The sequence below is a fragment of the Coenobita brevimanus genome, chromosome 57 (assembly GCF_032717465.1).
Source record: "Coenobita brevimanus isolate Jiangsu-jjx chromosome 57, ASM3271746v2, whole genome shotgun sequence".
Lineage (NCBI taxonomy): Eukaryota > Metazoa > Arthropoda > Malacostraca > Decapoda > Coenobitidae > Coenobita > Coenobita brevimanus.
This window is the reverse complement of record NC_137010.1, coordinates 8,021,306-8,034,633: the sequence shown is the minus strand read 5'-3', so window position 1 is coordinate 8,034,633 and position 13,328 is coordinate 8,021,306. Positions and strand designations below refer to the sequence as shown.

General features: G+C 39.2%; 1 protein-coding gene across 1 annotated transcript in view; it reads right to left on the bottom strand.

Moving 5' to 3' along the window:
* Positions 1-11,799: 11,799 nt before the first annotated feature.
* Positions 11,800-13,328, bottom strand: part of Zw (glucose-6-phosphate 1-dehydrogenase Zw) — a 61,420-nt gene continuing 59,891 nt past the window's right edge. The window contains exon 6 of the mRNA XM_080274181.1: positions 11,800-12,055. Coding sequence (XP_080130307.1) covers positions 11,866-12,055 — 190 coding nt within the window. The 3' untranslated portion in view covers positions 11,800-11,865. The remainder of the gene's footprint in view (positions 12,056-13,328) is intronic.

Genomic DNA, 13,328 nt, shown 5'->3' with positions numbered 1-13,328 from the left:
TGCCCCTCTCAAATCTCATTTCCAGTTTTCCACTGCATTCACTTTTGACTTGTCTCCGTCATGCAGTAACTTTTTAACTCTCATGCTCACTTCCCTGTTTCTTATCACTGCTTTCAAAGATCTAGCAACCTTTCTTCCGTGTACCCTTTCAAGCACTTCACCCTCTAAGCTTCCATCCTTACTTATCACACTACCCAGGTACTTAAAGTGCATTCACATTTTCCATTTCCTCCTCATCCAACCTCACTGTACATTCAGTGACTTCATTTCTCTCGAAGACCATAACTTTTCCCATCCCTACAGTCACTTTTAGATTCCGTTTCTTACACACACACACCCAAACTCATGACCAAGCCTTGCAGCTCCCCTTCGTCTTCACTTAACAACACTATCATCTGCAAACAAGAGTACAGGGAGTTTCCAAACACTGCCCTCTCTCACTAGGGCTGCTCCAACTTCCACTGCCCTACCTTGTATCTCTTTTATAACACCATCCACATACAGATTGAACAACCATGGACACATGACACATCCCTGTTTCAATCCAACCTTTAAATAGAAAAATTCCCTCTGTTCACTGTCCACATACACTGCAGCCTTAGCACCCTCATATGTACTCTTCACAGCATTCAGCAACATCCTATTTACTCCATACACTCTTAATACTTTCCACAATCCTAGTCTAACCACCCTGTCATATGCTTTCTCCAAATCCATGAAGCCACATACAACTTCTTTCCCTTCTCTAGAAACTTTTCCACCAGAGACCTAAGAATGAATATCTGCATGTGGAGATCCCTTCTCATTCCCTTTCCCACATTTTACTTGGGAGGCACTGTGACCAAGAAGGTTACTTGCTTTTCCTTTACTGACAAATCGAGGTTCCCTCTCATGAGTTATGATGTGTCTGTTTGCTACCGAGTTGTAGTCTATTCAGTAGAAAATAACAGTGAAGTGACCATGATTGCTTCTTGATGTGGCCAAGATCACAAATCATTCGTAAATGACCAATATTTTAGTTTGAAAGACACCAATGAATGAGAGACCAATGTGGGGGAGGGTGTGGTTGCAGCCCATTGTCTTACCAGCTCTGGGCTATTGCGTGCGATCTTCATCCCTTCACAACACACTGCCATCTAAATTTCACTGTCCCTTTTACAGCAGTTGTGTAGTACAGCATAACGTAATGATCTTTCACGAAACTGAAGGGCCACTAAGACATCTCTCACAGTATTTTTTTTTTTTTTTAGGCCTACAGTAGGCACTGTTTTTTCTGGTTGCACAGTAACCATGCAAGATAGTGCTATACACAGACTCAGTTATTCCTCTGTCTCTAGTGGATGTCCTCTTATGTTGACATCTGTGGTTGCCCTGGTTGAAATTAAGAATCCACTCATAACCTCTTCAGCATGATATACCATATTTTGTTTTATTCCTGATACTCCTAGACTTCAGAAAAAGGATCTCAGTATGAATGGGTTAAGGTTAGATTAACTCATCCAGTTCAGGAGAGACTTAAGTCTGTCCTGAACTGAATGAAATCACCTGCAAGTAACAGTAGAAAAAATGTCATGTCTAAAGGTATTAATGGCTTCAAAACTCTTGACACAGGACACTCCTTATATTCCTGTGCTGTCCTCTGGCTATAGAGAACACAGTGAGCTACACCTTTGTAGTTGCTTTGAGTAATGCCTTTCTGAACTCGTTGACCAATCCTTGAACACCAACCGTGACCAACCATCACAGTCTATACATTGCTATCAGTTGCACTCCTTCCTATCAACCATACTAAATTCAGACGATTTTTACTGTTCCAGGATGGTCAAATAGGCCTTACCCTTATTGTACAAAGTGTCAGTTTGTAGAGACTAGCATACACTTTCTAATGTCTCTTTAAGTTTCTCCTTGCTTGCCAGTGCTTTCAATCTACTTGTACATGAAAACATTATCTGTCCATGCAGTCCCTGGCCTAAGCATTCCTTTTTGTTTTTCTGATTGACCCATTCTGAAGACCACCTGAATGTCTCACTTGTGATTCTGGTAATGCTTCATGTCTGCTGGGCCATCTCTGAGCTGGTCCACTAAACTGTACATCATATCTTGTTCATTAGAGCCAATTAATTATGTTACAAAAAAGCAAACAGTAATAAGAAGAGAGCCAAAAAATACCGGCAGCCAAAATAGAAGGGAGGTAACTATCTCGGGCTTAATTATTGCTGAAATCTAATGTCAGCCAGACCTTACAAAAACATTACACCAGTTGCTAATGTGGTCTACAATTTATGAAAACTGGGACAATGGGAAAGATGGGAAACATAACATTTATGTATCATTGCAGCCTTCCTTACTCATGCAGAAAGCTGTACAGTACTATATACCTACTGATAATACACATGGAAATAAGTCAGGTGGCCACTGTCTATACAATGGTGTGGCATGCTTCCTTGAGTTTACACTGATGCATGAAAGCCTCTCTGGTTCCTATGGGAAGATGGCTTGTGCCAACATCAGTTGGAGAACTGATAACAATCCCAATGAATGATACAGTACCTGGGTTCAGCAGTCTACCAAGGCAGCTGGCACACACCACAGATGACACCCTCCCAAACCCTTCACTGTGGGGATGTACGAGCATGGGGGATTATCCATCTTCTCTTCATTTCCATTCTCAACCTTGAACAATGTCCCAGACTCCCTGTGGCCCATTTATATGTATGTGCCTTGTCAGTTCTTTTCCTGTTCTGCTCCAGCACAAGCAGCTACCCTTCTCACCTAGTTCAGAGCCTGAGCTCTTCCTGGCAACCTTGCTCCACTCTATCCTTTTCTTTCTATGTCCCACATCATTACATTCATCTCACTCCTCCCCTCCTCCCTTTTTGACCTACCTCAAACCAGACCCCATTGTCGTTCTTCTCAAGCCGTCAGCTTAATTTTTCTTTCCAATACTTATCAGTCAATTGTTGCACATTCTCATTTTTACCAGAATTCAGGTAAAGCCAAAATGAATTTAGTTTTACTTGAAAGTGCATGTCCATAACACTTCTCATAATGTATGAGGTTCATTGGCCCAGACTCACATGGTAACCTTTGTGTGCATACAAAGCTTGTGCCTTCATGTGATCAAAGTATCTCCTCCCATATTTATTCCCTGATATACTCTCCAAATACCCAGAGTTTTCCACATACTGTACTGTATATGTGAGGACAACTGACTATAATTTTTGAATGACTTGTTACTATTTGCAGACTTCACCAACATTCTTCATAACTGGTCTTGGTAGGTATGGTACGGCGAGTATAACTGCATTAATTTGCTTGAGAGTACACTGATGCCTACTGATACTTCACATGGAATTAAGTCAGGTCACCATAATTCTTGAATGGCTTTCCACTAAGCGAACTTCACTAATATTCTTTGTCACTGGTCTTAGCATGTAAAGTACAGTGAGTTTGGCAGCATTAATTTGCTTGACAGCATATACTGTACATAAATACATACATCTGGAAAAGTAATGCTCCCTGTGTACATGGGTCACCCATGTTCACTTCAAGGCCACTGTCCAAATTGAAGTACCCTGCATCATGAATATTAACTCTTACCCCCTGAAATCCCTTCTTAGGGCCTCACCTAACATTTCCCTCAGTCTGATTGAGTCTCCCTTCCACAGTCAGATGTGCATTGCTACGAGTTACAACCAGCTACTTTCAGTCTTTTCCCATGTTAAAACTGACTTAACTTACCAGTCTGGGTCACATACACACATATTGTACTCTTAAATGGAGCACTACACCTTCATCTCACCATTCTCATTTCAGTTCATTCTTATCACATTATCTTAACTGAAGTTTAGCAGAAAGCTCATTCAAAAAGCATCCAACATTTTGTTTATACAGAGTATCCTCACTGTCTGTTCCTGTTGCTTAATCTCTTACTTTATTGTCCAATCTGTACATATGGGCCTGGGACTAAGATATTCAGCCCAGACACTTAGGGCAAGGATGACCATTCTTCTGAATGGAATTATGAGCTATAAACCCCAATTAACCCTTGGATTTCAACCCATGTGGGCCACATCCAGTTCGAGTGCATTAATCCACAAGATCATCATGCATAAAGAAAAAGTCATGGGAAAATTCTGCTTTCCCCTTTCCTTGTTCTCCCTCCAAAACATATCTAATTTTTGCCAATGTACCTGAGATGCAGAGAGACTGAACTCTACTTTCCTTATCCTTCCTGTAAAACAAAGTCAGCCATAACAGGGGAAAGATTGCAAGCCTGCTTGTGAATATGGACCTAGTGCTGAGATTTACAAACTTACAATTAATTTCACCAGATATATTTGGCCATGGGGCAACAAGTCAACAACTATGAATTTTCCAGTTACTCATGACACTTGTAACTGAACAACTCTGCACCATCTCTCTCTCTCACACACACAGAAACAGAAGTGAAAAAAGCTGAAAGGATATTTTTTGTGAAAAATAATGGAAAACCAGATGTGAATATACACTGAGGAGTACAGTAGTATGTGTCCAAATGAAGCAAGGAAGTTTAATTTCCCAAACAGAGGTAAAAGTTTTTTGAACCATCTGAAAAAAAAAAAAAAAAAATGTTCAAAGCTTGACTGAATAAAAACAAATAGACAATATCAACTTAACTCAGATCCTACAACTGGGTAAATGTGAACACACACACACACACACACACACACACACACACACACACACACACACACACAAATCATGTCGCCGAAGCATATCGTTGACACATTCCAGAGCTACATCCCCTGTGACAATCATGTCTAGCATTATGATAATAATAATAATAATAATAATAAAAAAAAAAGCTGTATGATAAAATATTGATGCATGGATAGTAATACACATTTAAACTTGAATACTCTGTTAGTGCAGTTGGCAAGCCTGATAAAATATATGCCTACCAAATGAATATAATCACGAATACATACATTAGTGTATTTTTCTTTGAAGCTAATTTCCATTCTCAATCAGTAATTAAACACAGCACATACTTAACCTACTGTACTATAATTACAGTTATCAATGGAAACTGTCTTTTTTTTTTTTTTTTTTCCATACAGTACTGTGCTACTGTACAGCAATGATAAAAAACATAGATAAAAATCCTGAAAAATAAATTTTCAAATTCATCACTTAACATAAGATACCTTCTCTCTTCACAACTAATACTGTTTAATATGACAGATTAATATATATTCAACTGGTGAATCACAGTTATAAAAGAAAAGTATCCTCTATACAAGGAATAATATAACATCCACTTTTCGTACCTGATATTTTATCTATGGTGGCCATGACAATAAAACAGCTACACTACTTTAAGAGTAACTCAAGAAGAATCCTTCATCTTAGCTCACTACTCAAGTCTCACCACTCTAACAGAACTTAACCCCTGAAGGACACCTGGAACACTACTCTTTTATCCTGGGTACTGCCACATAAACTGATTTGACTGAGAGAAACATTCTGCCATTATGAAGTAAACTGCCACCTCAACTTAATCCAAAAGGAGAGCTTGAATGCTTTTGCATTTTAGCTTAGATGAAACTAGACTTTTTATTTAGCTGAGGGAAACAATCAATCCTTAACGGGTTAACAAATAGCTCACTAGCCTAACTATAAACAACTCAACATTTTTGTTCTCTCTATCACTGCTCATGACAAATGTAAATAAATAACACTTCCAACATGTTAATCTGTCTAAGCATACAATGCATTTCCTGTAAAAACACACAATGCATTTCCTGTACCTGTTTTATTACAGAGGTCTATATACTAGACATTATATGAAGACAATCATCACATCTGATCATCAGCACAACATTGCCATAAAATCTTGCTAAACTGGACAAAGAAGAGTGGATGGCCTGCATGTTAAATTTAAGCCAAAAAAAATTTTGGGTCAGAGTTTCTGTAAAAAAGTGGTTACCTCTTAAATCTACAGCACCTGTGAAAAGTGGCAAGTATGTAACATATCTAGTATTTCACAATAAAGAAATGTATTATTAACCAGTTTCTTTTGTTAGCAATTTATGTTTTACCTCTTTAAAACTATATTTGATTCAGTAATTTCTCTCAATATATTCCTTCAACTTTTCAATTGCACAAGTAATTCATATGACCGCAAGCTTCCAAGATCTGTAACAGACTGATTTATCATTTTTCATCCTTCCCTCAAAAACAGAATGTAGATACCTTTACCTGGGAGTGAGTCAAGTGCTTTACATGAACATCCAGTTTAATGGGGGTTTACTGTATAGCACTATCTCCATTTTGTGGTCATGACTCATTATAAAATATCAATATGATTTTTTTTCTGGGAAACATTACAAAATGCTGGTCCATTTCAACACGGCATGGAATGTCTTTACAAAAGTACAGCACTTTACATGTGGGGAGCATCTGAATTTGTGCAAAACCTTACAAAACTATTCCTGTCAGTACATGGGACAAAAATATGGATCTATTCGTTTATGTCCTTTCATAAAGTTTCATCCATACTACAATGTTTCAAGTAACAATAAACTTGTGTTCTCGACAGATATACAACTTAACCCTAGGAGGATAATTAAAACTGCTATAAAATTAACAACAGGCTTGTGCAGTATTCACACTCATACATTGCTAATTCCGGAATGTCAAGACACTTCATTCCTAACCGACTGAAAACCTATGACCCAAAAACCTACCAGTTTATTTCAGCATATAAAACAATACTATATTCTTGTATGTTAATCTACAAACTGTCAATATATGAACAATTAAACACTCTATAAAACATGAGAACATCCATCCATCCAGCATCCAATCCATTGGTGCCCAAAGTGGAGCATAGGAGCCAGGGGCTAGGTTCTGACATACATCAGAACATAGGTGTGCAAAATAAAAAGCTAAAGACATGGGACTACGAATCCTACTAAGTCTGATATTATGGTCCCTCTTCCCAAGAAATCGTACAATGTTGCTGTGACAGAAAGTATCCTTCAAGCCTCTCTCACAAAGCTCAACTCTGACTTCTCCTGCCACTTGACACTGATTTGCAGCACAGACTCCTCTACTTCGTCCTACACCTCATTAGTCAGCATTTCTTTCCCTATTCTCCCAACCACTTGCTTTCTGTAAATTAGTGAAAAATACAAAGCCTAACATAACCTTCCATTGCACTGGCTCAGGGATAACCAGAATAAAACAACTAAATTCTACCATCACAGTGAGAGATTTGTACAGACTGTTTTAAGCCCTTTAACTGGAAGGGGTTTATTTCTGTTGAATAAAATCACATAGGATTTGTGAGAATAAAATATCTTTAAGCTTGAATCTCACAGTAAAAGGGATTAAACATAAGCTACAACACAAAAGGTGACTTGTGTATCTAGTCCACAGGCTACTGGACTTTCATTCAACTAGAAATTATACACCAAATGACAAATACAGCAACCAAAATTTGTTCTCCCCTAATGCACAACCTTGAACTGAAAGCTTTAGGCTTTGAACCTGTAATCACTAATGTAAGGCAAGTCCCTATTATATTGACACACATCAACCTCTATTCTAAATGGCACAGAAGGCTTTGTAGTACCTCTTTTGGAGCAGCATATTTTGCATATTACACCTTCATATTCTCATGTATGCTACTTACAGTTGGTAACATACTAAAGGATTCTAAGGTATAAAATGGAGAACACAGTACAATAAATCACCAAGTAAGAGGTGCTAAGAAACCTCCCAAGTCAATGAGAATATGACCCAATAGGGAAATGCATTCTGTAAGCTGTTGTTGCTGTGCTACCCCAGTCTGTCTGATCAAGCATACCCATCAACCACAGGCAAGCAATCTTCCCTGTAGAGCCATCCCATGCAATGAATTGATGTACCCATGCAAATGACGGCCTTCACACAGCGAGGCACAGGGAATAATGTGAAGTTTTTAGTCCTGGGTGAACACTGCAGTTGCGCTTCTCCATCCAGTTGGCAGGAGCGCCAGAATAGGCTCCATGTCACCCCATTCTTTGGCTATATGGTTACCACCCAGCACTGTAAATGGTTTTCATAGTTACAGAAAACCATTTAGCTTGTCACTCAGTGTACAGCCATGTCAAATGGAAAGAAGAAGAAGAAACAGTGACAGGAAGGATGATGGAAACAGGAACAGGGTAGGAGAAACACAGAAAAAGAATGACAGACATGAATAAAGAAAAAGATAGCACTACACCAAGTAGGTGGATGATGGGCCTCCCCCACCTACCACTATGCATCTGGTTAGTAGATATGACCAGTCTCATCCTACATTACAGTTATGAGAGTCAGCATTGAATTAATAGGTCAGGAATGTTAAATCTCGTCAGGCACTAAAGAAATTGATAAAATCTGAGGGGTTACCCTTCCCTTCACAATTTAAGTTTGAAGCATATGATCATGAAATTCTTATAAATGGAAAAACCTGTAATGCGCATATCTTTGCTTCTTGGGGTTTGATATTGTATGTACGTTATTAACCTCTTCATCTAGAGGACGTCTTTTTCATTTTGTTCTAGCTTACACAGACAATTTGTGTTCAGTTCTGTTCTGGTTATGGTAGACAGAAAATTTAATTTAGCTTAAGAGATCCCCAAAATTAAGGGGAGAATACAGACTACATAGTATACCACACCTCCAGTTTGAAAACTCTCTTAAGCTGAAGAAAGTCGTCTGAATACAGCAAGAATGAAATAGAAGATGCCACTGTAGTGCATAAGTTTTGAAGTGAAAAGGGAAATACAGTACATACACTACTAATGTGCAAGCAAAATAATACTTTAACCCTCATGCTCATGTCAACTTCAGTGTTTTATTTGGGCTAACATCTTCTGTTATGCTGAGGATGAGCTACAGGAGCTTGAGAATATTAACTGAAATAACCATGTACTGTACATGCTTCTGACTCATGGTAAAATGGTTACAAGTACAAAAAGCACAAATTTTAACTTTAGAGGGAATCATTCATAAGGAGTTCATTCACCAGTGACTTAAGAACAGAACAACACTTGCTGAGGAGACTGTGCAGCTGCCTGAAAACGGTGTTGTGGGTTGCACTATAAGATATTTGATTCTATGAATAACCCCTTAAATCCAATGTTTTTTTTTGTTTTTTGTCCAGAGTACCACCAGATGGTTTTTATTCAACTCAGGAAGGATTTTTAGTGCTAAAGAGTTTCTTTTTTTAAAAACACACTTCCAGTAAATGAAAGTAAAATTCTCCTAAGCTAAATAAAACAAACAGTACCATGAATAAATTTAAAAAATAATCACCAAGGGGTTAATAATCCAAGACGTATATCACTGTGCTTAAATTCAAGGCATAAATGGAAGATTTACAGTCCTTTTAAGACACACTGTACTGTCTTTAAACACAGCCTACTTTTGTTAAATAAGGCAGAACCTTCAACACTGTACATTTCAACAGTGCACTGCTGTTTTACACACTTTTTTCAGTGGTTATTAGTGATGGCTGTTTGTTAGATATGAGCTATTCAGCTGTTGTTGCTGTTAATGTGGCCCAAGCCTTATCTGGACATGAACCAGGTGGACTGCAGGAAACCACCCACTTCAGCTGGGCACTCCCAGTGATATTTTGTTGAAGTTGTGTTGATGTGAAAGTTTGATGTGAAGTCTATGCTGTGAAAGTGAGGTAATTCACCGGGTCGGTCAGGATCACTTGATGGTCATGATGGTCAGCTTTTACCCTCCCGGAAGGGAGCTGAGAGCTCATATAGTCCGATCTAAGGGCAAGGCTGTGACCTTCACACACGCACACACCCATCCCCTTGCTCAAGGGGGACAGTAACCACCCACTTCGTCAGTGAAACTTTTCGCAACCTGAGCGAGGTGCGAACTCCCGTCCACCAGTTGGCAAGCGGGAACGTTACCACTGCACCAGCGAGCGGTGTATGAGGTGAGGTGTGTTATAATATGAGCAGTTGTATTAAAGTGAGGGTGTTGTGGACTGTTCAAGTTCTGTTTTGGGTTGGTAAAAAAACAAAGAAAGCTGAATACTATATCACAGTCTGGCTAGGTAAACTCATGTATCTCTGAGAAGGGCAATTTTTGTGGGATGAATGAGCAGTGGGGGTTCAAGAAAGATGTTCTGGATGACTGTGTTGGCTATGTGTATGTGTATATGTCTGTGAAATGTAGAGTTGGGTGGAGGAGGAGGGATGTGTTTGAAGTGTTCTGTGTAGTCCTGGAAACCTTTTTATTTTTTATTTCTTCACGGTCAGGGGTGGTGCAACATAAAACGACAAATGTGGAATGAATCCTATGCTGATGTGATAACTACTGTAATATTCCTCTCATGTCCGCATGTCCCTTGGAGAGCTGATACTGAAGGCCTTTTCATGTTCTATTGAACTATGGTTTATGAAAGTGTGATTCCACAGTTAGGTATCCTGTATATTCTATGCAGTAAAACTTGAATTTTTCTGTCATATCTACACTGCTTCTTCATTTACAGTACTGAGTACCTCAAATTCTACACTAATTTAGTCTTAAAGCTTCTACCAATCTTGGCAGTTTTGAAGAAAGGGTTTATATATCTGCTAAGGTCATGATAAACATACTTTAAATTACTTTTGGAATGAAACTTCCAAACACTCCATTCTATAATTCATCAAAATATTTGGAAATTCATTACTGCTTTTCCTTGTGTTTTGAAGCTGCAGTACCTGTCAACACTACTGATAAATATACAGGAAAAACATAGAGTTTTGTTAAAGCAGCAGATATACCTTCACTTCCTCCTCTTGTAGGTTATTTTCTAAATTTTTCTAATCATTTATAAGGTGGTATATGATTATTTACTAGTGATTTTACCATCTCCATTATTTTTATTAATCCTCATTCCTTTTCACCCAATTTGTTTCTCAAGCATAGCTGCATGCTTTCTGAAACATACTCAAAGAAACCAAAGCTTATTATTACAGCTGTACTAGCCTAACCTTACATAATCATAACTACTCCTTCCCTAACCTACTCTAATCTAACCTACCAAAACAGTATATCTTAACATCCATCCATCCATCATCCAATCCCACGTTGCCCCATGAAGGGCGTAGCAGCCCAGGGCTAAGCAAGTTGGTCCTGACATTTAAGATGAGAGTGATCAGCCTCACTCATCCCTGAGTGGCATTACGTGACCAATAAACTCCAACCACCCCTTGGATGTAGACCTTCACTGGCTCAATCCGACTGGAGCACCTCAATTACCTACTAAACCACCAGGCGCCAAAATCTGGTTATACAGTTACCACCCAGGGTAGTAAATGGTTTCCTGGTGTACAGGAAACCATTTGGCCTGTCATTCGGTGTAGTCACCCACAGGCAGAAGGAAGAGGAATGAATGAAGGAAAGATACACAGAAGAGGGAGTGTAAAGTCACCCGTACGCAGAAGGATGAGGAAAGAATGAAGGAACCTAACCAAAATATACAAACCTAGCCTAACCTAACCTAGTCTAACCTAACCTAATCCAATCTAACTTAACCTAACAACCAACAGTTACCAATCCAAAACTGCTATTCACCATGATGCAATCATTTACCACCATATATTGACTGAGTGATTGATTAAACAAAATAAAAACTGGCAGCACAACTGCCAGGGTCATATGCCACTGGTTACCACCATAAAAATAATAAGAAAAATATGGATAACAAACTATTATAAGAAGAAGTAAACTGGTCAAGTCTTCCTACTGCTTAAACTAAGCAGTAAATTTACCTTACACAGAACCATTTGTGACACTGGCTGGAGAATCCTTGGTCAAGCTTTCCCTACCAAGAATGGGTATCTAAAGATGGTGGGCAGGTTTGGTCCACTTATATGATCCAGAGTAAACAAAGTTATTCTCTGCCAGCATCTTGTCTGCTTCCTCTGGACCCCTTGACCCATAAATGTATGGTATAGGCTTTGGCTTCTGCTCCTCAATCTGATGCAGCAGTGGGGTGAAGATACGCCATGCCTCTGCTAATTCATCACTCCTGTATAGAGTCAGAGACTTTAAGTAAAGTTTTGATCATGAGATGGTAAAATGTTGCATGATACTGAATGACTGCCTAAATGACACAGGGTATAAGTATTCATACTGGTGCTGTAATCTCAACAACAATATTCAGTATCAACTATGCATTTATTTCAAGGTGCTGATAGGTTAATGAAATATATTGTGCACCACAGATCACCAGTGTCACTGACATTCGTTCTAAACAATAAGCATGTGTAATCTTTGGCTACACTTCAGTATCTGATGTAAAGATACCTGCACAGCACCTAACTTACATCCATCCATCCATCATCCAATCCCACATCGCCCCATGAGAAGCGTAGATGCCCGGGGCTAAGCAAGCTGGTCCTGACATTTAAGATGAGAGTGACCACCTCACTCATCCCTGAGTGGCATTATGTGAGCAATAAACCCCAACCACCCCTTGGATATAAACCTTCACCGGCTCAATCCGTGTAACTACCCGCTAAACCACCCGGCGCCAAGATTTGGTTATATGGTTACCACCCTGCATTGTATATGGTTTCCTGGTATACAGGAAACCCTTTGGCTTGTCATTCAGTACAGAGTCACCCACAGGCAGAAGGAAGAGGAGAGAATGAAGAAAAGAAAGACAGAAGAGGGAGTGTTAAGTCACCTGTAGGCAGAAGGCCGAGGGAAGAATAAAATACTGTAATATAATAATAATAATTTGGTTTTACGCCAGGTATCCCTGAAGGGCTAAGGCGTTGCCCCTGGGTAGAGGACTTTTGGACTGGAGCGTGTAGCATTTTATGACTGGATGCCCTTCCTGATGTCTACCAATGACCCTTGGGTGGATTCGATCCTCCGACCCTTCGGTCAGAGTGGAGCGCTCTAACCCACTGAGCCACAGCTGCTAAGAAAGACAGAAGAGACAATATCTTAATATTTACCACTCAACAACTTATAAATGATTCCGGAGGAAAATGTACTGTGGTATAAAACAAGGTAGCCAGCAGACAGTATTGATCAGATGACTCCTTACACAATGCTCTCTATGTGATAGCTTCTCCTTAACACAAATGAAAAACAATAATGACTAGCTCAACTATTGGAATCACAACAGTGAAAGGATTAGACACGGCCTCCATCAACCCCTTCATTATGATTATGTCATCTTTACTTTATGCTGGCAACTAATGGACAGTTTCATTAAGTGCAAATGACCTCTATTAATGAAAGTGTTAGAAAGTTGCCATCAACCCCTCAGTAGGAGTAAAACAATGTCT